The following is a 23,451-nucleotide window of genomic DNA, read 5'->3' as shown; positions in this document are numbered from 1 at the left end:
ATTACTCAATTGAAAAACGCCAGTTAGACAAGCATCATACCTGCAGAGGTCATTGTTAGCATACAGTTTTGTTGGTTGTTATGACAACAGATTCCCTATTGTCTTGTTGGTTACAAAACAGAGATAGTCCATACAAACACTGTCTTATATCTTTGTCAGCCATGGTCACTTAGTTGAATTTGGCAATGAATGGCAGAGGAATGTCAATCTCCATCTGTCTGTCACCTACTCTCACATATGGTTCAACACGTTTGCTTTTTTCCTTGAGGGTCCTTACGACATTGTTGTGGAAAGCATTAATGCGTTTTACCAGCGAATCAATCCAGGACTGGATGTCAGCTCTAAGCTGTTCAGTAGACATGTCAGCCACAATGTTCTGGAGTTTGGCTTTCACAGCATTTAGATATTCCATAACAATTCCGCGGGCCTCTTCAACCTGCTTGACAACCTCAGCCAGGACACGAGAGTTCATAGCATCATTGTATACATCAGTCACAAAGGTGGTGAGCCTGTGTACATTCTGAGATTTTAGAGTTTGGAGAAACTTCTCACTTTGGTCAGTGGTAAACTGCATGAATGCTGAGAATTTCTGAATGATATCTTCCAGCTGGATGTTTCCAAGTCTCCTCACAGTAACAATCACTTGATTCTGGATTTTCCTCAAAGCTACCAACAAGTCATCAAGGATTTCTCTTCCATTGACAATGTATTTAGAGCCAGGGAGTGTGAATTCAATGGCTTGGAAAGAATCAAGGACTGTTGCAAACATGGAAGAAAAGTACTCTGGAATCTTTTGAACGGCCTCCTCAGATACATCAGTGACAAAAGCATTACATTTCTGATAGACCTCGAGCCCAGAGAGCCTCTGCTCATAACCGGGGATCTGGAACTTGGTCTCTCTCAAGAATTTAACAACAGCACCGAGAACAATTTCAACTTTTCTTTGGTACTCTTTGAGGATCAAAATGGCCTTATCTGTGACAGTTGTCATAACATCAGAAGGATTTACAGCTGCAAGGTTGTCAACAGCCCTCCTGAAAATCAGTTTGCCCTGCTTTCTAGCCTGTTCGAAGGAACCCTCAAGGCTTCTAACATGCCTGTTGATTTTGTTGTATGTCCTGACAGCAGGATCAGACACCATTTCCACGACTGCGGGCACCTGCCTCTTCAGTCCCAGCATCACCTCGTAGGGCATCTCCATGTTCCAGGTGGTCTGAACGTTCAGCTTCTCAGAGTTCATTACAGACATCTTCAGACCCAAGATATCAATGTCTGTTGTTGGCTCAGACTGTTGAAAAGAGGAAACATCAAACAGAACCATTAATTATTTCAAAAACACAATCGACATTTAAATAAAAATCTGCATTTGTTATGAAACAGATTTTCAGATGTTCTCTTACCGGGTAGCGACCATAGAGTCTTGCTTTCACTTGTGCTGGCCGCTTAGTCTGTGTCTGAACTGCGATGAGTCCTGCAGCTGGAGTGGACATTGAGACAACAAGGCCTTCCGCGGGATTTCCAGTGATCTCCTGGTTGATTTCCATGGTCATCTGAGGTAGATTGACCTTTGCTGAATTGGTGATGGAGATATCCACATTTTCAAAAGTTACGAAGATGGTGCTCTCGTGGTTTGCCTTCAGCATTGAGTGCTGTCCAGACAGGACAGAGACCATTTTAAATCCACCCACTTTGTTGACATTGGTGCTGCCCCCAATCTTTCCATTCAGGATCTCAAATTCAGAGGATGAGAGAGCATCGAGTTTGATGCTGATGCTTTCCTGGTTGAGGATGCTGGCGTCAGTTTTGAGTGTGATCATTGCTGTTTTCATGGAGAACTCATAGGTCAAATCACCCATCACTGGGATCTTGATGTTCTGAATTCGGGGCAGAGACATTTCTGGAAGAACCACCTTGATGAAGCCAGGTCGATAAGACAGAGAGGGCATTGTGATGACAGTGAAATCAGGCAGGGGAACTGTGAATGTAGACATCTCAACGTTCATCACTGGAACTCTGTAGGCAGGAACTGTAATGGTTTTAGGCAAGTCATTGCTGTACTTTTCATACTCTGCCTTTGCTTTGTCATAAGATGAAGCGAGGATGGTAGCAGCCCAATCCATGCTGTTGACCACTTTCTTATCCAGTGCATTGATGTTGGTGTTGATGGCATCGATGACTGGAGCCACATTGATGTCAATGGTGATCATCTCAGGGTTCTTAACGTACTTCATCTTGGAGTTAAAGTCCAGCGTCTGCTGAGTTGTGGTCAGGAGGTAGCCCAAGCCAGTGTCTTCCCACAGTGAGAAGTCATTCACTCTTGGTGTCCTTATACCAACAAATGGCACACGTAATTCAGGAATGGTGATAGGGTCCTTCAGCACATCAAGATTTGCCTCTCCATTGATCTGGCAATACATGTTAATTTCTCTGTCACCATTGTCCATGGTGATGTAATGGAAGTATTTGTACTGGTTGAATCTTGCCAGACCTGTCCAGCTAGCTTGCTGCACTTCAAAGTTCAGGGTAAAAGCGATGTCATTCTGGAGATCCATCTTTCCAGACAGCCTGAATGGAAGGGAAACCTTGGCATTTCCCTTGTTCTTGGTATCGAACACAAGCTCTTGAGGACTGACCAAAGCAAGGACAGAGGTTGAGAGAGTTCCCTCAACCTGACCAACCAGCTCTGCGTTGTGAGAGGCAGTAAAATCAATCTTCAGGTCTTCAAGCTTAGCCTGGAGCTTGAGCTCTGCAACGCTGTCCTTCATGAAAGGTGTCTCTGTCTCAGCCTTGGCATTGATAATTACGTGGCGGAAAATGCAAATATCAGCAACAACATTTTGATTCGTTTTCAAGTGGCTGGTGTTTGTTTCTCCAGCGAAGGTCACCCGGGTTGTGTGGAGATCCATGACCACCTCCATTTCACTCTTGTGGGTTGCCTCATCTGAGAAGTCCTGGACTGCATATTTTCCACTGGCCAGATTGTTAATGGTCAGACGGGCAGCGCTCGCTTCAAGCAGGAAAACCGTCTTTTGATTCATCAATGTTTCGCTGAAGATGTTCAGGGGTGGCATGTTGAGGTCATGTTTGTAGCTAGTCTCCACTGTGGCAGAAACTCCATTTTCAATGGCAAATAATGCGTTATTGACAAGCTCAGCAACATAGAGCTCAGTTGTGGCTTTTGCAGTACTTTCAGCAGAGGCTTGAGCTGACAGGCCATAGAAATGTATTGTTCCCTTGTGGTCAAGTGTGAAACATGACTGATCAACCTTGATGTTCTCGGAGATGGACAGACGACTCATCTTGGGGGCAGCAAAATGTGCACTGGCATCCATGGTGAAGTCAAGGACTCTCAAAGTAGAGGAAGCCTGTGAGTTGAGGTTCATTTTGAATTCTGGTGTGAGTGATGTAGTTGTGGTGTTCTCCAGATCAGCAGTGGTCCTGAGTTTGTAATGAGGTGATGTAACTCTGAACTCTCCATAAAGTTTTCCAAAGCAGGGAATCTTGCTCATATCTGCCACTTTCTCTTTCAACTCCATAGTGAAGGTGTCATAATCAAAAGATCTAATTTTCTGGACCAGTCTCACGAAATAGTCACTCATATCATTAATCAGCTGTTTGAGGTCAAAGGAATGCAGCTTATTCACAAGCTCCTGCACCGGTACCATCACCTTTTTCAGCACAGGCTGGATGTTAATTGACCTGAGAGCGTTGAATGCAGACTGGATCTTTTCCCTGACCTGATACTGCTTCATAATTTTAACAGCCTCATCCATGATGGTTCCAATCATTTTTTCAACCTCATAGCTGGAGAGAATCTCTTCTATCTTGGCATAAATTACATTGAACTTGTTAGAAATGTTATTTTTCTTGATCCAAGCCATTATAGTGTCCTTGATAGATTTCAGCAGATTCATGACTTTGTCAGTTGGGAACTTGGCTGTCAGGTTGGTGATGTAATTTTCCATAGAGTTGATAAACTTTCTCACATCCTGAACAAAGAGGTTGAAGTCAAAGTTGTCAATGACCTCCTTCAATTCAGCCACTTTGCTCTGAAACTTGGCACTGATCTCATACCTAGTGTTGATGTCTTTCAGCATCTCAATGCTGTTGTCCATCAGGCTCATCATTGTGGTCTTCATATTTTCAATGACTGCGGGCAGATGCTCAATGAATGGGATCTGGATGAAGTGGCTGTCGCTGTTCTTGTCATATTTCACAAATCCAGAGATGGCGTAATCTTGACTCTCCTCACTGAAAAGGGGAGTTGAGACTGCTCCTGTCATATCAATACCCATTCTTTCAGCATTGTTAAAGGCACTCATTTCGTGATCAAAAGTGTGCTCGTTCATTTGAGATGTCATTTTCAGTGTGACACTCTGTTCTTGGAAGCCCACCAGGCTGTTGAACTTGGTGTCCATGTTGGTCTTGATGGTGGGCCTGCCTTCCAGGTCATGGGTGGTTGAGGCTCTGTACTCAAAGGATTGTGTGAACAGCATGGGTTCTGCTTTCAGGAGGAATTTGCTGTACATCTCACCGCTCTGCTGTCCATACAGGTACATGGCACCATTTGAGTTGAAAATGGCATTGATATTCAGAATGAAGGGAGCGGCAACAGTTTTGACTGTGCTGTCCAGACGGAGAGATGGTGAGTTGAAGTTGGCCACATTGTTGAACTTAATGGTCAGACCATCAACCTCCATATCGGTGGTATGTGTCATCTGAGATCCCAGGAGTTTACCGTTGGTGTTACACTTTGCAGAGAGGACCATGCCAACCAACTTGATTTCGTAAGCGTGCTTGAGCTCTTCCTCTGAGAAAACTCCCATCATGGTTCCAGCCAGCTCCATGTTGTAGGGCTCTGCCTTGAACTGGGCATCATTCACAAAGTTAATGTCCATGATCTTCAGGTCGTTCTTCATGATAACTGAGGCAGTAAAACGCTCCATGTTGACTGAGACATCATGCATGTAGGAGTTTCTTCCGTCAAGGACGTTGTCAGTCTTGGACTGGAGGGTAAAAGATCTCAGTGTCAGAGACAGTGAATGGGCATTTTCTGTTCTCATCTCATTGAAGGATCCAACCATGCTGTTGGAGAGGATCAGGCCATCTTCGTTCAGTCTGAGGTTCACTCTGTTCAAGCTGTTGATGTCAAAGAGGTTACCCTTAAAGACGCTGTTCAGATAGACTTCAGTGCTCGCAATTTTTCCCTCAACATTGAGCTCAGCCTTGTTGTCTTTAATGGCTGCCTTTGTTGTGAGAGACATGGTGGTACCAGATGTGTCAACTCCACCGTGGAAAACATTCTCAAATGTCAGTGGGCTGTGCTGAGCAGTTGTTGTGCAGCTGGTGGTCAGGCCATTCATGTTCAGGGCCAAGGTTGCCTTGTGAGAGGCAAGGCTTGAGAAGATGTTCATGGAGGCATCAGCATTGATCTCCAAGCCAGAGGGGTTCAGGGACCCAGTAAGCAAAGAGTAGGCGCGGTTCTCAGTATCATCGGCCTGATTCTCGATCCTGACGCTGGCCTGTCCCGCAGAGGAAGAGAACTCCATCTGGCTACGAAGCATTCTCTTATCGGCCTTGGTCACAGAATCGGACAGGATGGAAAGCTTGACATCCTTGTAGCCAAGGTTAATTTTGGTGGTGTGCTTGATGGGGTCGCTGTTCATGTTGGTGTTAGATTCGAACAGAAGTTCTTCATTTGCATAAGACGCCTTCATCTTGTTTGCAACCTTCAGGATGTCAGAGTTCATCCTCAGTGTGCTCTCCATTTTTGCTTCTTTCTTCGCTGGCTCAACAGAGAAGGTGTGGAGATAGGTGGTTCTGGCAGTCATGGGTCCAATGGACACACTTCCATCTGTGTTAAGATCTCCAAAAAGCATGCTGGAGCCAAGGGTGAACTGGGTGGTAATGGTCAGAGAAGTATCAAGGCCCGCAGGGGCGACAGCATACACGTTGTAGTGCCCTGTTGTTAGCACACTGTCTGTGAGAGCAATGGTTTCCAGCACACTAAAACCTGAGTTGATGAGCTTGTGTTTCATGGAACCATCGAGGGTGAATTCCATAGTTTTGTCTGCTGTGTCAGTGATCTTTGAAGCTCCTTTAAAACAGACAAATCAGTAAAATAACAATTAGTATCAACTCATATGCAGCTTCTGTCGCGTTAAATAACAAATGTGTTGTATGAATGTTAAAGAATAGAAAATAAATTACCCTCTGCTGAGAAGGAGAGAAGTTGGATTGGACTGTCAGCCATGACATTGAACTTGGCCAAGTAGTTAGGAGAATCTGCAGTGTTGTTACCAGCAGACATGGTTGCCTCCCAATTGTAATAGTTGCTGTTGACCTTGGCAGACACTTCCACCATTCCCATCAGAGGCAGGGTGAGGTCATATTCAGAGGGGATGGTGAAGGTTGGGATTTGGATGTCCCATGGGGCCAACTCCATGTCCATCTGAGGCATGGAAATGCGTGGGGAGGTGACCATTGAAGGAATCCATAGCTCCTCAGATGATTTGCCTCCAAGAGGCAGAGGGACACTGATTGTCAGACGGTCCTGGTTGAACTGGTATCTGAATGTGCTTTCACTGGTGAAATGACAAAAGCAGAAAACTTGTTAAACTTCCAATATTCATTTAACCACAGACTAAATATTGGACTTATTCTATGATTTAGTCAGGATAAAGTTGAAATTTTCTTGTAATAATAATAATAATAATAATAATAATTATATAGATGCTAATTCAAATGTGTGTTTCACTCACAGGTTCATGAACAGGTTTTTTGGCATTGATGGCATTTCGATCTTTGCTAGATTATTCCTCAGATTCTCAATACAGGGACCATCAGCTGGGATCTTGTCCATCCAGATATTGCCGGCCTGATAAAGAAACACAACATTTCTCGTGCTATAGTCTGACAAAACTAGAAATTAAGAATTAAATCAGTGTCTGCTAAAATAATTGTAGTAATCATTTTTTTTTCACCTCAATTCCCTTGTTGACGATGTGACGTAGTTTCATGTCAGTGTTGATAACCTGCTGGTCCATAACATCCTCTGTAAACTGCCTGAGCCAGGCCTGGAGGGCTTCAATGTAATGCAGGGGCACCTCAGTATCAGCATTCATGTTGGACATCACCTGAACCTCAACCTGCTCTTTACCTGGAATACAAAAGATTTAGCATTTTAATTTTATATTTGAGAAAGTGTTGTGAAAAATACCAAAAATGATCAACCTTTCAAATTCAGTATCACCATTGTTTTTAACAGACGTACCATATTTAAAGGTGACTGCCTGGATGGAGGAGGTCTCTGGGAGCTTGACATCACTTCTGATGGTGAGTCCCTCAGCGCTGCTCATGGTTGCGGTGACGGCGGCATCAGTCCTGAGAGAGGGGACTAACAGCTGAAGCTGCAGCATGCCATCAGTCTTCGCCTGAAGCCTGTGATTAATAAAAAAGGAGAAGTTAATGTCTGTGTGGAAAAACATTTGCATTAAGACTGTTAAATGTGGACATTAGTGGAAGTACACTACGTAAGTTAAACTAAATGACATCTTTTGTTGAAGTGTTTGAACAAAGATATTGCTGAGTTTACTCACTTGGCACGGGCAGTCAGAGAGAGCTGGGGCACGTTCTTGTTGGAGATCTCGAGGGTGATGGATTTGCCCTTGGTGCTGCTGTCGGTCATGCCAACCTTCACGCCCGCCTCAACATCAAAGTCAGGTATCTGGACTTGAGTGGTAAAAACATTCCTGTTCCTGTTGTAGTTCATGGTGGCTGTAGCCTCGGTGGGCTGAGCGCCTAAAATCACAGAGTTAGAGTAAGTATAGCTTCATCACTAAAAAGAAAAACAAGAAAGAAGGAAAAGAAGGAAATTCTTCATATAATAATGTATTTTTCTCAAATACGACGCTCATACCTTCAGCTTTCAGGGTCATCTTCAAGGAGTCAACATTCTGGCTAAGGAGTTCATAGGCAATGGTGGCGGTGTACTCAGAGACCTCTTTAGTTGGCTTGATGTCAACAGCAAACCTAGGGTGACAAGAAAAAAGCTCTCTCAGTTTTCAAACAAATTTTCGATCATATTTGACTGCACTCTCTTGTATATCAGTACGTGTATGCATATAAATCCAACTAATAATAACACCTCAGATTTTTCTGAATTTTTCCTTCCTCCCCTACTTGGCCTGTTGTCAAAAATGTGTTACTCCTCAACGTTCAAAGTGAGGTGGATGACAGTGTTCATATCTTTATTTAACCCATCTACTTTTCAACTCTACTTGACCACATTCTCTGTCAAACTGAAATATGTCAAATTATATGAGTGAGGCACCATTATTACAGTTCCTTTTGGGTTTATCAATGTGATCAGCTGTAATCAGCTATATAATAATACTGAAAAAATAAACTTCAAACTACAACTTACACAGTCTGTCCATTCAGGGGGAAGTAAGGAGACCTGTCACGGGTGTCAGCACGAAGGAATTCGGTGCAGTATTTGACTCCAGAGAAGAGAGGGCCGCAGTTCACATCACCTGTTGTGTGTGGGATCATTGTGGCCTTTCCAGCACCCATAATCGCCACCATGTTGCTATTTCAAAGAAGAAAAGCAAATTTTTTTTAGATTCCTAATAACTTTTTTTGAAGAACACGTGTGATGCAACATGGTACTAAATGTTAAAACGGTATCACTAAAGTCCTTACAAGTGGCTTTTAAAATCTTTTTTTTGAACATTAATTAAACACATTAAAAAACAAAGACCAGCATTTTCTATCTATTGCTAAAACTTACAATATTGAATCTATTATATGTAAGATGCTTTATGATATTTGTTACCTGATTCTGAAGAGCTTTGTGGTGCCCTGTGGAGCAGGGATGGAAAGCTTGACCTGGTTCTGCTCCATGGTGATCTTGGCATTGAGAGCGCTCTCATGGTACATGTTGGTGTGCATCTCAACACCAGAGGCAACAAATTCAGGAAGACTGACTCCCATCTTTGTCACAAACTCAACTGCAACAGAGGGCATGAACACCAGCTCTTTCTGTGAACACAAACAAATCACATTGAAATTTAATAGGATGCAGCTTTGAAAACATATAAAATAACAACCTTTACAATATCACAAAATTATAATAATTATAATTTTTTTACTTACTAACAGTTGACAGGAATTTAAACATTTACTCAGTAGCAATTCAACACTAAAAATAGCAGTTCGTTTTCTTTTTTTGATAGATCAATAAGGAAAGATTGAGGACAAAGATGGAAAGTTTACCATGTTTGGAGTCATGCGAAGGCCTCCCTTTGCACCAGGAGTGAAGGTACCAGACAGAGCAAATGTCAGAGGCAGGCCAGATGCTGTTGGCATCATGAATTTGTTGTCCATGAAGATGTAATGAGCAAACATCTCGTTGTCAGCGCCAGACATAAGGTTAGCAATGCCCTGTCAGAGAGAATCAACCATGTTATTACTCTCTTGCTGTGGTAAAGAAAAAGAGCTAGACAGTCGTTATTTTAAAGGCTAAAAGGAAGACAAAACGGTACCATTCTGGGAAGGATGTTCAGGATAATATCTGCGTACATCATGGCATTGTCAGCCATAAACTTCAGGTCGCTGTTCTTGATGTAGCCAAGCTCAACTCCCATGATCTTCAGGTAGGCCATGGCCTCAGGGGTCTCTTGACTCTGCAGATCTTTAACCAGCTTGTTGAAGTTGCGAACAATTTCCTTCACAAGATTTTCAGGGACCTAAGGAAAGAGTCATAGTATTAGTTACGATGGCATCAGTGGAAATGTTAAAAACAACTCAGATTGTTTAAAAGAAACAACGACACACAAGATATACCTTTTTTTCTCCAGATTTCAGTGGAGCAACCCATTTCTCCAGAACTTCTCTGACCTTGGGTGGCATCTGGTCTTCAGCCAAGTAGAGAGCCTTAGACACAGTGTCAGGGAAGAAGCCATTCTTTCCAAACAAAGCTTCAATGGTTGGCTCAAAGCCCTTTCCTTCCATGCCAAACTAAGAAACAAAACAACAACAACAATTAGATCCCATACCAGTGCAGGTTTAGTTTGTTAAAGGCCAAAAAACATTATTTTACAAATGTATTTTAGCTCTGATAAGTCGCAGATGGATAAGATGTAGGAACACAGCAAATGATATAAATAACAATGCATGTAATGTGTTTCTGGGGATACGTAAGAATAAATAATTTAATGTTATGACCTCCAGTATTACATACCTCCCAAATATCCATGCTGTAACCAAAAACTTCCAGGGTAGTTTCCAGCAGGGCCTCTCTTGGCAACTGGCTACTCGGATCAAAAATGACGTTGCCCTGTATGTTGGCCAGTGAGTTCTCATATGCCATGCCCAGCTTGTAGTTGCGGGACTTGGTGGTGTAGTCGCTGTGTGTGGCAACATCAGTGTCCTCCAGAGCAGCCATTATTTTCTTACCAAGCCTGATGTAAAGAGTAAATGATAAAACAGTTAAGGATTAATGTAAACAGATGGGTCCTCAAATCCTCACAGTATTTCCAATTAAGCATTAAGTCCAAAGGTGCTCCATTCTTACTTTTGGGTCTCTGAATCAGTTGAGGAAATGATGTTGTAGATGTGGGAGGTCACAAAAGACTTGATCTGCACGTTCTGCTCCTGCTTAAGCAGCTTCTTCACCATCTCAATGTCACTGTCCTGAGGAGTCCTCATCAGAATCAGGTAAGCTGCCAGGCGCTTCTGCACGGCACCCTTGGGGTACTGGCAGACCCTCTGGAGATTGGAGCGAATCTGGACAGAAAAACAATGATTTCATCTTCAGTTTTCACTGTATTCCCACTGTTTTATATTGAAACTAGGATAATGTTCATATGGAAGGTGATGTTAGTTACCTCATCTGTCACAGACATGCGTCTGAAAGCCTGGATGGCAGCCAGCTGCACAGACAAAGTGGTTGCAGGCTGTCTCATGCACTTCAGCAAGGTGGTCGTAATAGCAAGGTCAGCAGCCTCAATTGCCTCTCCCATGTTACCAATAACCTGCACGGAATAGTAAGGAAAGTCAGGTAAATCATGGAAATGGAATTTGCAACAGAAAGTTTAATATGTTCACGGCCGGTTACCTACCCTCAGGGTCAGGAAGGTCAGTTCTTTTTCTCCGGCACAGTCTGCACCCAGAAGGGAAGACATGAACTCGTAGACAGCAGTGATCTCTGGGGTGAGTCCCTCGGCCTTGTACAGTCTACAGACAAAGATAGACATTGGGGATTAGATGCTAATTTCCAGCAGGAAACCACCACTCACTGCTCTTTAGATTTCTTCAGATTTAAAAAAGATGATGCGTGAGCTCACTTACCTCCTAACTGCATTGCTCAGGGCATACATGATGGGTTTGCTCTGTTTGTACTGAGCCATTGCCAGCAAGTCACTCACTATGAGGCGGGAGGGGTTTGGCAGCAGTCCCAGGGCGTAGACAACGGCATCAACCTCAAGAGCATCATCATTAAAGGTCCTCAGAACCTTCAGGATGGCGCTGGTGCATTCTTGGGTACCACACTGAGCCAGTGCCTGAAATGTCAGAGGGGTGGAAATGTCCATCATCTCCTCAGTAGCAGAAGCCAGGATGTCAGCCTTCAGGCCGCGCAGCTCGAACACCAGCCCGCGGAAGAGGCCGGCGCGATGCTCGCCCTCAGTGGTCTGCGACAAAGTGTTCAGCTTCTGCATTAGAGTGATGACAGAGTCCTTGGTCTGCACAAAGGACTTCTCTTCAGCAACATCCATGGGCAGGGAGTTGATGTTCTCATCTACACAGAATTACAGCACAAACAATTAGAAAATGATAGGACAAAGTGAATATTTTTTTTTTTATATCATATCCTAAAAACGGAAAAACTCACTGTGGTCGAAGATTCTGTCGTTGATCTTGGCAGTCTCCATCAGAGTCACAGTCTGCTTCACCACAGCAGTGATTCCATACGTATTCCTTGTTGCAGAAAAGAAGAGCAATATCCCAAAGTATTAATGTTAAATTTCACAGAATTAAATGTTCATATCAGGCACAAAATTATTCAAACACACATATCGAAAGTTTAAATGCTTTTTGGAGGCATGTACGAGTGAAAAAAAACGTACTCCCGGGAGAGAGGCAGGAAAATGTGTTTCTCTGTGCAGGTTCCATGGGTCATGTGCTTCTTCTGGTTGTCAAACTTGTAGTTACAGGTCTGAGTGCTGCTGATCATCTTGGACAGAGGGTAGTTCTGACAGTAGAAAGACAACAAGACGACATTCATGTTTTATCAGATGATTTTATCACACGATGAAGAAAATCAGAGTCCTGGAAAACAGTTTATAATACATTTTAAATAGGAGAGTTTATTTTCTGGTTTATACCATTAAAATATAACTCCTTATATATGGTATGGCTGCACTGAGTAGGTGCCTTTTAAAATTTTATCAAAGCTGATTGTCTTCCAGTGCGGAGTGGGTGTTGACATTTTGACTTGTTTGTGATGATGATAAGCTGTTGCTTGAGCTCTTACCATGCCAGAGATGAGGGCCAGAGGACTGGTGTTCTGCCTCCTGGCAAAGAACCAGTCACATCTGGACAGATCCCGGTTGACAGTCACATCAGTAGCAACGTCCTCTCTGGAGTTGACGGTGTAGTCGGTGGAGCACACTCCATGCACGGTGGGCTGAAAATGATTAGAGGTTTCATCAATACTGAGGATGTTCAAACAATTCAAAAAACAAAGTTACGCAAGTTGGAGTTGTGAATGTGCTTTCTGTCCTTTAACTTATCTCCTTCAATCAGATAATCAATGAACTTGAAAGATTACTTCATTATGGACCAGGTGATGCCAATACCAAGATAAACTTATCTAGGACTTTGACCTTCAGCTAAAGATTGTCATTGTGCGAACATAATGTTACAGGAGTGTATTTATCACCTGTGACCGGGGCAGCTTATCTGTTAATTGTGCAACTTTTTTTTTTTTTTTATCTTTACATGACTTTACACCACAAACAGATTGGCCTGAATAAATTGGTAACTACAAACTGACAAAAATATCGAACAAAGAATGAATAAAACTACAAACAGGATAATGAGGTACCATTTCTTTGTTCCTCTCCTCTTCCAGCACAGGCACCATGAGAGCAGAGACGATTCCCTTCTTGATGTTCAGGATGTTGAGAGGCTCGTCATCCTCAGGGTAGAGCTTTACATCAGTCTGTCCTTTAATTACGATCTTCAGAGGGTTTCTGTGGACGTGGACAGAGCATCATTTATAACCTGCCACGTAGCTCATGCTCTCGTTTTATTTCCTGAATTTTTGTGCTCAGTTTTCAAACTAAACAATAAACAATGAACAAAATGATTAAAAATCGTCCCTGGAAAAACAACAACATGACTTACTTCGCCATGGCAGCTCTGAAAGCCTCAGCTCCAGCAGCAGGACGATACATTGGGTTCAACTCTTCATCCGTGCCAAAGATCTCACTCAGAGAGCACTCTGTTGTGCGGAGGATGAGGCTACAGGTCTGGGGCACATCAATCTCAACCTGTGCAGCAGATAAAACATGCGTGTTGGTACTTCTGCTCTATATTCAGAGTCATGAGAGTATTGCTTTTCCAGTAATGCTTCAGGGGCTGAGAGACATACTTTGCAGGAGACTTTGGGGCCGCTCTTATCAACCGAAGCTCCATTCACACCGTTAAAGGTCTCGGCTTCATAGTTGTACACAAATCGTCGGAAGTTCTTGTATCGTTTGGCCACTAGAAAGTATTTAAACCACCAGTTAGAACACTTTAATGTTAATGTTTTATACACAGTACATGTTTTTATGTAATAAAAGCTAAAATATGACAGGTAAGATTATCAGTGAGGATTCAAAGGTTGCTCTTTTTGTTTTGTAATTTCAAGTTAAATTACATTTTATAAAATGTCTACAGTAATTCATAGAATAATGCCAACAAATGATTTAAAAAAGAAACTCACAAAAGCAAACTGGAGATTGTTCCTCAACCACATCTTGCTCTGTAAAGGAAGAAAAAAAGTTATAAAAAGCAAACATGAGCTGCTCTTAAAATTAATTGAAAACAATTAAACACTTAAATTACATAACTCAGTATTTACAAGTATAACCCATAGTTCATGTTTATAATGTACTATTTTAGTTGAAAAAAGGCACAAGTATCAAATACTGCAGTAATGAGTTTGTCCATCACAAAAGTCTCCCATCTTACAGGAAATGGTCAACTCTTTTTAAATACTAGGAACAAACATCCACTAACTTTTTTTCTTAAATAGATTTGTACACAAAATACAAAATTGTCTTCAAATTCTATTACCTTCAAAATAAAACCATAGTACTTACGGGCTAGTGAGGGCGTCCCCAGAAGCAGCAAAAGGCAGAGCTTGGCTCCCAACATGATGGGCTTAGCTCCTGGTAGCCTTACGGTAAGGAGAGTCTTCCTCTTTCTGTGAAGACTAAATCTTTGGCTTTCGTCTCAGTGCTTTTATAGCTCTCCAGTCTTACTGTATGTAATTACTGGGACTTGCAAATGTGTTGCCCTAGTTCCAAAGTCTGAGCAGTCCCTGTGGCAGGCCAAAGGTAAAAAGACTTGTCTGTCAGCACTGGGTGGGGGTGGTCAGTATAATTAAGTTAAATGATTCATGTTTTATCATTTGGGGCTTTGGTTTAGCCTGAACTCATTACTGGAGAATGACAAAATTAATATGTGAAGGTTTTTTTGTTAAAAAAAAAAAACATGTACAGATAAAGATCTGGCAAAAACATTTTCCAATCAGATCAATGTCATATAATAACTAATATATCACCAATCACTAACTTTGATTGCTTGTTAGTTTTGCTCAAAGGGCAGCATACAAATAAACTAATTTAGCAGTATCAGGGACTTTTTCGACCGTGATTTTAGTTGTGCGTCATTCTGTCTTTCATTGTAACTTAACTAAAGTCTTCAAGTCACTTGATATAATTTTAACTGTTTCTCAGTTGTAATTTCACATTGAAAATCATTGTTCAACAAATCCAAAAAACATACATGAAGGCCTTTTACAGACACTTAAGTTAACCTTTGCCCCATGACTGCCAAACAATATGGACCATATGAACACAAAATCAAAACCTGAGTCACCTGCTGCTTTTGTGCTGCTACTTGGAGCGGGATATCAGCACATATTAGAGCTCGTCTTAAAGCTTCAGGTCTTTTATGACATGCACACACACTGTATGTGTTTTAGGCCAATATAAAGAAATAGTGCACATAAACAATATAAAAGGGCTGAATACGAATATGAATACATCTGGACAGACAGGGCTCAATGGATCAGCTGAATGGAGTATTCATTAGTGTTACAGCTGTGCTTTTCCTGCTATGACAAGACAAAATGTCCTCAATAACCCTATTTTCAGCATACAGTGTACATTAAAAGCATTACTATATATATATGCTGTATACAGACACAGTTTTTAAAAAAGGATAACAGTTTCTGTCTTTTTTATGTCACACAACGTTCTTCTTTGTCAATCCTGGCTCCTTCATTACCCACAATGCAACTCAACCTCTAACAGTTTGGTCAAAGATTTAGGTGTGCTGTGCTAGTAGCAAATAACGTAGCCTCAAACTGCTGTCCTCAAGCAAAGAAGTTAATTTCAAACGTAGTGTATTTAATGTTACAGTCCTTTGTGCCATTGTTTAAGCTGAACATGTAAAGAAAAGCTGAAGTATTTTTTTGTATCCACTTTTAACTTTGTCTATTAATTTTTGTTAATTAAAAAATTTAAGTCTCAACTCTGGTGTTTTAAGGTTCTTGGCTCACCTTTCACCTCAAAAGAGAAGTCTATGAAAGCAATGTATTCAGTGTTACAACAGAAGTGAACTCAAGATAAGTTAATCACACACAATAAGACTGTCTGATGTTGCACAAGAGTAACAGCACTGCACAGCGATTACAGTATGTACAATATATATGATTGCAATTGGAGCGAATAGCCATGATCAAAAGTAATTTCAATAAGAAAAAAAGTGGAACAATTAAAAAGGGCAATTACAAATCTGATTTTTTTGTGATGTAATATAGGTATTTGCAACATAAATCAATCAATGAGAACGGTATATACATGATCTATAATTTACTTTTAATGAATTAAATTTGTTCTATAAATATGGCAAAACAATCTACCATTAAAGGCAGTCTGTTTCTTTCAAAAACAGGCCAATTATAATTGCATTGCTTTCTCTCCAATAAAAGAAATCCAGTGTTATGATACACACAATATGGATAAATAAAAACCCCAATTTATGCCTCTTTGTCTCCTGAACATCTGGGCTCAAGTCAAAGTTCAGTCTGAGAAGCTGATCATCTGCTGAACTTCAAACACTGAGCTCACTCAGTTGTGTTGTGAAAGGAGTGAGACCTCATAAAATCAGTAGGTTTCACGTGGTGTCAGGTGGTCCTGAAAACCAATGTGGATGTGATGTTTCTTCTGATAAATATGAACCAGGTATATAGAGGATAATCAGGGAGAAATGACTGTTAAACACATTAAGAAATAAGGGTTAAGGGATAATATTAAAAAAAGCAAAGCAGTAAACAAAAATGTGACATGCAGTGTATAGTCAGCAGAAAATTGGGAATTAATATGAAACCTTTTACACAAACCTTCATACGAGTAAGTTTAGGGAATATATTTTTGTCTAAAACTGATTTACAAAAAAGAATCCAAAGGTCTGTTTTAGACTGATTGTGTTTTGACTGGCTGGGTTCGGACAGCTCTGGATTAGTTGGAGCCAGACCCATCATTACTTTTAAAGCACTCAGCAAAATCAGCTCACCTTCGTGACTGTGGTGATAGCGTCTTGTTGATCCAGTAGGAGTCATAACTTCTGGACTTGGCACAAAGCAAAGATAAGCAGACTGAAAAACAGAGAGTAGCAGAGAAAAGAGATAAAAAACAAAAAGCATCTGCCGTCACTATACCAGATAAGAACTATTGCTGTCAAACATGACAAAATATATAAATGAATATTTGTAGATTTTCCATAGATCTACTGTACAAAACTTTTGATTTGTTATAATTTGGTACTGGTACATTTAAAAATGTAAATGTGTTTCCATATATTAGGTATATTGTAGACCCAAGTGTCCTCAATGGACATTAGATGCTAAATGAACTATATGGCTTTTTACACTGGTAATTTATGTGGTACACAAGGCTAAAGGTAACGCATACAACAACTGACAGGTTAACAAAATATTCTCAGCACTTCCCAGTGTAATTTAATACAATTCAACACCATTCAACGACTGAACATTATAACCTTCTTGTTGTAGGCTGTCTTATTGCAGAGTTGCTGAGGCTGGATTTGTATGAGTTAGGTAAACCTAATAATATGACAACTAAGCATAGTTTGAGCGCTTTACTCATGTTCAGTGTGAAAATGTATTTCGAAGAACTACATGTAGTGACAATTCCTACAGCATTTTCTGGAACAACCTACCAGGTGTAAACAACAAGTAAACTTAATATCATGAGTGCGTGTTTCAAATTTCTATTTTAATTTGGGCCATTTGTTTTAATTTAGCATTAGGGAGCTATCATGGTTGCTCACCTGGCATCTCCATCTGTCCTCTTCAGACGGTGGATGTGCAGGAGTCAATGTAAGCGCTGACATTTTTATTTTTTTTTACTTTTGAATTACTTCGACATGTTAATGTGAAGAGTTAAAGATGCAGGACTTGTATGCTACCACCAAGCAACCTACGTTTAGGTGGGCTGCTTCAGCATGCTAAAACCAATGAGAGTTTTTGACATTTTTTGTAAATGCATATCTGCTTTATGTTTTGACATTGTGACATAACATCTTAGTGCCATCACCGTTTCACATGTTGATGTGTGTCAGCTGCCATCAGCAAATCCTAAAGTATTAGCTGAATTTCTACAGTGAGTAAAAGATTGGATACAACGACAACAGGAAAAGGTTAGTGTCATGTAGCCCTGCGTAATGCGTCACGGTACCAAAGAGTAAAACGTAGCCCACATGTACCGGTAACGTGCACCGGTTCCGAGTCTCTTTCAGCACAGAACCAGATTGGGCCTCTTGTATTGGTACATGTGGCTGAGAGCTAAAAACTTACAAGTCAAAATTCCAGGTTAGCAAGGCAAAGCCACTTTTATTTTCTCGAAATTTGGTATGAAGTGATTTTTGTACATGTGATTTAGGCTGTGGATAAAGAAAGCACAACTTAATTTAAGATTTTTCCTCAGAAAGTGCACACAACATGGCTGGGGTCATAAGAAAGAACAAATAGGCTACACTGACCTCCTGCTGATGTTAAGTGTTTTCCATTGGTGCTGTGCATGTGACCCTTTTTTTGGGGGACGTCTGAAGGAATAGATGGATAATATTTTGACTAGTTTTGCGAGAAAATCTACAACGGCAGTTATGTGTCTTTTCATTTTCCAAACCCTTAAAGCCCGATAATGTATTCACAGACATTTTGCAGCTGTAAGAACTTTACGTGTAGTCTATCCACTTCTCACCAAACCAAAACCAGATCTCTGGTCTCTTGAACTCTTCACCGCCTTCCAATATTTTTTACATTAGAAATGCCACAAATTACATAAGATTTAAAAACCCATTACACTCACCTGTTTTACACTTTTAAGACCTAATTACTTAAATATCCACATAATTAATGTTATGAATTCTGCCTGTGTTTATTTCTCTGATGACATATGACACTGTCTGTCATGACGGGTCGTTCTACAGGCCGTGACACGATCACATTAGGACTGTAAATTCTGTAAGCTCAGTCCCAGTCAGGACAGGTTTAAGAACAGAGCAAATGTGTCAAAAGGCTTTTGTATGGTTTGTTGTTTAAACAAGGTGTTCACTTCAAAGTTGTCCCAATGATTTGGAAATACGTGTGTCTGGGCAGACTCACATCTTAAGTGTACAACTCAAGTGTGAAGATTTGAAATGCTTCTTGTGATAATGTTGAAAATTCATAATTTGTGCACGTGCTGTTGGTAAAAACCTGCTGCAACTTTTAAAAAAAGATAATATTTTACAAGAACCCTAATGAAGCTTGCCACATTAGTGTCAGGGAACAGTTTGAAGTCTAACAGCAGGAGATAAACTAGCCTCACGAGAACATCTTTGCAGTTGCTTTGCCTTGGCCAAGGCTGAACTTGTGGACAGTGACTCTGCACGGTTCGTGCAACACCAGATCAGGGTGTGCAACAGGTGGAGCACAGTTAAGCCAGGCAGACATGTTGATTCCTGACAGTTGATAGATAATTGTAGTTATTAAATACTCACAGGTGAGTACAGGCTTAGTAAAGGAATGCCTATGTTTACACTCTGCAGGTTTACTGTTTACTAGGGGTTTCATTTATTGTGAAATATTACATAAGAAGAGGTGCTGGCTACTCCTGTGCAATGTCTGCAATTCTAAAGTATTTGTTCACAAGTAATTTAGACTTTTTAAAGGCACATGTACTTGATAAAGAACACAGGGCAGCCCCTTGAAAACATTGGCCTACATTTCACTGTCTGGTATCTTCCAATATCTTTAGGATCTACTTGATAACATGTTCCTGTACTCTTAAGGAAAGACAGTCATGGATCAAAGGTTTCAGTTTCTGACAATAACCCTCAAAGATTTGATATAAATCTTGCCTCGACTTGTTTAGACTCATTTTATACACATAATATTTTATAAAATTAGTTTTATTTTTATATAGTTCAGCAAAATCAACAATGATATCAGTTGTATAGCCTGGAGGCCCAGTTAGGTCCCAATATTAATATCAAGTTCATACCTTAAGTTACCCCTTTGCATCTAATACTGATTTGTACAGTTGCCTCTTCGAATAATTTGGAATGCATCTTTTTCACTGTAACAGACAGTTCGCCTAAGTTACGCTAGAACTACTGATGATCAGTGTACCATAGGTTTTCTGCCATCCAGTTTTACAAAGTGACCTGCTGCTGTGCGAATGAGTAATGAACTAGTGTCTCTATAATACTGACCACAAGACAAGCAGCCATATTGTCCACTGTGACGTACTTATCAACCTCAGCCCCAAGAATAAGCTCTGGTTCCAGTCTATTTTTAGCACAGACTGATTCAACAGCATATCAACTGCTATGGTCATGTAGTAGGAGCATTGTGTTATATATCTTGTAAAGAAAATGCTCCAGTGACCCCCTCTGGTTGCTGATAGATATTACATTTGAGGATTTGGAGGCATTTTGTTTTTATCTTCTTTTATCTAATGTGCAGAAAGCAAATGTGCCAACATCAGAGTTTTAAAGTAAGAGGTATGCTTCCCATTCCATATTTGCTTATGATAGAGAGCCTGTTTAAAAATCAATGAAGTCCCCCTTTAATAATGTTCAGGTAAATGTAATCTTTGTCTTAACTGTAACTTTATTTTATATTTGAGACAAATACATTAATGGGCTTATTAATTTTTAAGTCCAATTCAGTTCAACTGTATTTACTTGCACAGAGTGAAACATGATCATGTCATTTCAATTGCTACCTGCTAAAAATGGTTAGCTTGAATTAACTGTTCGTGCATCCATACATTGTGGTTTATAGACTCCAGAAATCTAAAATTGGTTTTCCATGTCCATGCTTAAGCAAGTGACATTATACATTTGGAGAAAAAAAAGACTGCAGCACAGTGTTGATCATTAAACAGGCTTCATTTCACACCACTATAACAGTAAAAGGAAGAATTAGAATTGCAAGTCATATGATATACAGACAGATGTAATGTGCTGATGTTACATGTAATGTAATTATTGTATGCTCATTCACAGTTTTTCAGTGTATTTTTAAGCAAAACTGGACAAGATACTTTATGTTTATCTAGATTTTTCCATTTACTTTTAAACAAAGTATTTAACACTTACACCTTTGTATTTAAATAACACTGCAACAATCAAATTGTTTGATATTTAATTTGTTTTACTTACTGGTGAAGGTGAAATCAAATATTAATCCCCAGCTTTTTATCCTTAACTTTTAAATATGACCTGTACTGAGCAGGAGTCTGCTGCAGAAAGTCGGTAACAGTTCTGTTAAATTGATTCACTGTGGTTCTGATGGTATTCAGAATATAATCCATGGTATCATTGATAGACTCAGTGGTCCTGGCTGAGGTTGCATACTTGGTGATTGTTTTCAGTAAGCTTAGTTGTTTGTCATAGAAAGCATTAATGTAGTAAGCAATGGTATCAAGGACATCAGACTTTAGGCTGTTGTCAACAAAGTCTTGAGATTTGTCAACTAAGGATTTTAGGGTGTGATCCAGTTTCTCAGAGGACAAACTTTTTAAAATGTCCATGAACTGAATATATGTATAAACAATAGAATGACGCATAGTCTCTTTCCACTCCTTAATGTGTTCAATTACTTTGGCTCCAGTCATGACATCCCCAATGGGTATTGTAACCTGGATTTCACTGATAATGCCAAATATTGCATCATTGCACAATGAAGAGCCACCATATTAATGGCTCTCTCTAACATAATACCACATTTAACGGTCAACCTTTCGAGCACCTCAATGAGAAGGATCCTCTCCTCAGAGCCAGGCCGTTTGACCTGGATCTCCTTCAGGACCTTGATTGCATCCTGGAAGACCTGACCAATCTTCTGGTACTGAACAACAGTGTTCCTAAAGAGGATGGACACATTTGTGGGGGCATGGTTGTTTGCAATGCTGTGGGCCTCCTCAATAGTGTCAATAATGGTATTCTTTAGCTGAGTAGCATGTCTAAATAGTTGGTGTTTTTCAGCAAAGTTAGACAAACAAGAGGTAATGGCAGGACGCTTTTCCTGTAATCCATGTTGAAGATCATCTTCAAAGTCATTTTTTTCTCGGCATCCTTGTTAGAAGCTCTGATTGTGAAGATATCAACGTCCTTGCTGGGATCAGACTGTTTAACAAACAAAAAACAACAACAAAACAATACAAAATGTTTTATGCTAAACTTGTCATAATTGTGCTGTAATTGTGCAAATATAATAGCAGTATGAGGTCCTTACAGCATAACGGCCATAAAGCCTGACATTCAGCTGTGCTGGGAGCTTGCCATGGAGCTGAAAACCAAGAAAGCCAGTGGACGGAAAAGAAATTGCAGCACTTATTCCATCTTTGCGGACAGCATACTGCAAGTTCATGTCAGTGAAGGCGGGGCTGGTTATGTCCACATTCAGAGTGAAACGGGAGTCACTGTAGAAACAAGCAAGAATGTGTCACTTTTCCATATTAATATTAATTTCACCCAAGAAACAACTATGTTATAGGAAGTAGTTATGGATTTTTTTCATGAAACGTTTTGTTTTTGTTTAATACAAGTAAAATACTAGTCAAAGGATAACAGTAAAATCGAAAATATATCACAAACAATAGTTAAGGTTTTACCTTAGTGTATAGGAAAGAATGGTTTGCATGTCCATGGTGAAATCAGTGTTTGTGAAAACCACCTTCCCAGTCAGGCTGAGGCCATTGTGTATCAGTATCCATCTTGTCGTCGTCAATAAGCGTCTGAAGGGATAAACCGTTATTCAGCTGTTGGGTCACTGATGCTCTGCATTCATGTGTGCTGGCGAAAGCCGATGGTTGTGCTTTAAAGAGGAACTTGCCACAGAGTTGTGCACTATGTTTTCCATACATGGTCACGTCTCCATCAGAATTGAAGATGGCATCAAGGTTGAAATCAAAAGGAACAATGCTGCAACGGATGGTATGGTCAAAGCGCATTGCCTGTGAGTTGAAGCGGGCATCATTGCTGAACCTGGCAGCAAGGCCGATAACTTCAAGTTCGGTGTTCTGGCTCATGTGAGTTCCAAATAGTTTTCCAGTGGTGCTGCACTTTGCGTTGGCACTCATATCAGCATAACTGATTTGATAGATGTGCTTGATCTCTTCTTCACCGTAGATGGTTTTCAGGCTTCCAGTCAGGTCCATCTTGTAAAGCTGTGCCTGCAGTTGTGCCTCATTAATGAAGTCGGCGGCCAGAAGTTTTAAGTTGTTGTTAACATTTGCAGAAGCAGTGTAGGGTTTGAGGTTAAAGGTGATATCATGAGTGTAAGAGGCATACTCACTTGCAATGGCTTCAGCCTTTGAGTTAAAGTCAAGGCTAAAGAGAGTAAGGTCCAGAGTGTTAGCATTGTCAACCTTGATATTACCCATTGCCACCTTGTTGGTTATGGACAGAGTAGCCTTTGTAGCATCAAGACCAGCAGCGAAAGTGTTTTCTAAGGACAGGGGGCTCTGGAGGGTAGTTGTTACACTTGTGGTCAAACCATCCTTGTTCATTTTCAGAGTGGCCTTGTGATTAGCTTCGTTCTCAAGAAGCTTCACATTGGCATCGCTGTTTACAGCCACACCATTGACATCCAGAGTG

At 40.6% G+C, this 23,451-nt stretch overlaps 1 protein-coding gene across 1 annotated transcript; it reads right to left on the bottom strand.

Annotated features, from left to right (window-relative positions):
* Nucleotides 1–169: 169 nt before the first annotated feature.
* Nucleotides 170–14,427, bottom strand: LOC138631946 (apolipoprotein B-100-like). The gene is made up of 26 exons (XM_069717151.1): nucleotides 14,373–14,427; nucleotides 13,994–14,032; nucleotides 13,658–13,770; nucleotides 13,411–13,556; nucleotides 13,109–13,256; nucleotides 12,536–12,688; nucleotides 12,129–12,253; nucleotides 11,882–11,979; nucleotides 11,353–11,800; nucleotides 11,124–11,238; nucleotides 10,890–11,036; nucleotides 10,577–10,788; nucleotides 10,244–10,463; nucleotides 9,847–10,020; nucleotides 9,546–9,749; nucleotides 9,277–9,444; nucleotides 8,837–9,042; nucleotides 8,426–8,590; nucleotides 7,919–8,031; nucleotides 7,599–7,800; nucleotides 7,274–7,440; nucleotides 6,984–7,159; nucleotides 6,762–6,877; nucleotides 6,211–6,584; nucleotides 1,401–6,097; nucleotides 170–1,288 (listed from the first exon to the last, which is right to left on the bottom strand). The coding sequence occupies exons 1-26, from the start codon at nucleotides 14,425–14,427 to the stop codon at nucleotides 170–172; spliced, it is 9,900 nt and encodes a 3,299-aa protein (XP_069573252.1).
* Nucleotides 14,428–23,451: the final 9,024 nt, after the last annotated feature.

Source organism: Brachyistius frenatus, unplaced genomic scaffold (assembly GCF_029030835.1).
Source record: "Brachyistius frenatus isolate BFR_SWC_R1_liver_20210118 unplaced genomic scaffold, ASM2903083v1 Contig_169, whole genome shotgun sequence".
NCBI lineage: Eukaryota > Metazoa > Chordata > Actinopteri > Embiotocidae > Brachyistius > Brachyistius frenatus.
Note: the sequence above shows the minus strand (reverse complement) of the source record. Positions and strands in the feature narration are given on the sequence as shown.

Excerpts from the sequence above, each read along its gene's own strand:
- LOC138631946 (XM_069717151.1), bottom strand. The coding sequence starts at position 14,427 with ATGTTGGGAGCCAAGCTCTGCCTTTTGCTGCTTCTGGGGACGCCCTCA. Across the intron at positions 13,557-13,657 it reads GCCCCAAAGTCTCCTGCAAA|GTTGAGATTGATGTGCCCCA; the intron begins GTATGTCTCTCA and ends TCTGCTGCACAG. Across the intron at positions 11,980-12,128 it reads TTCCTGCCTCTCTCCCGGGA|GAATACGTATGGAATCACTG; the intron begins GTACGTTTTTTT and ends TTCTGCAACAAG.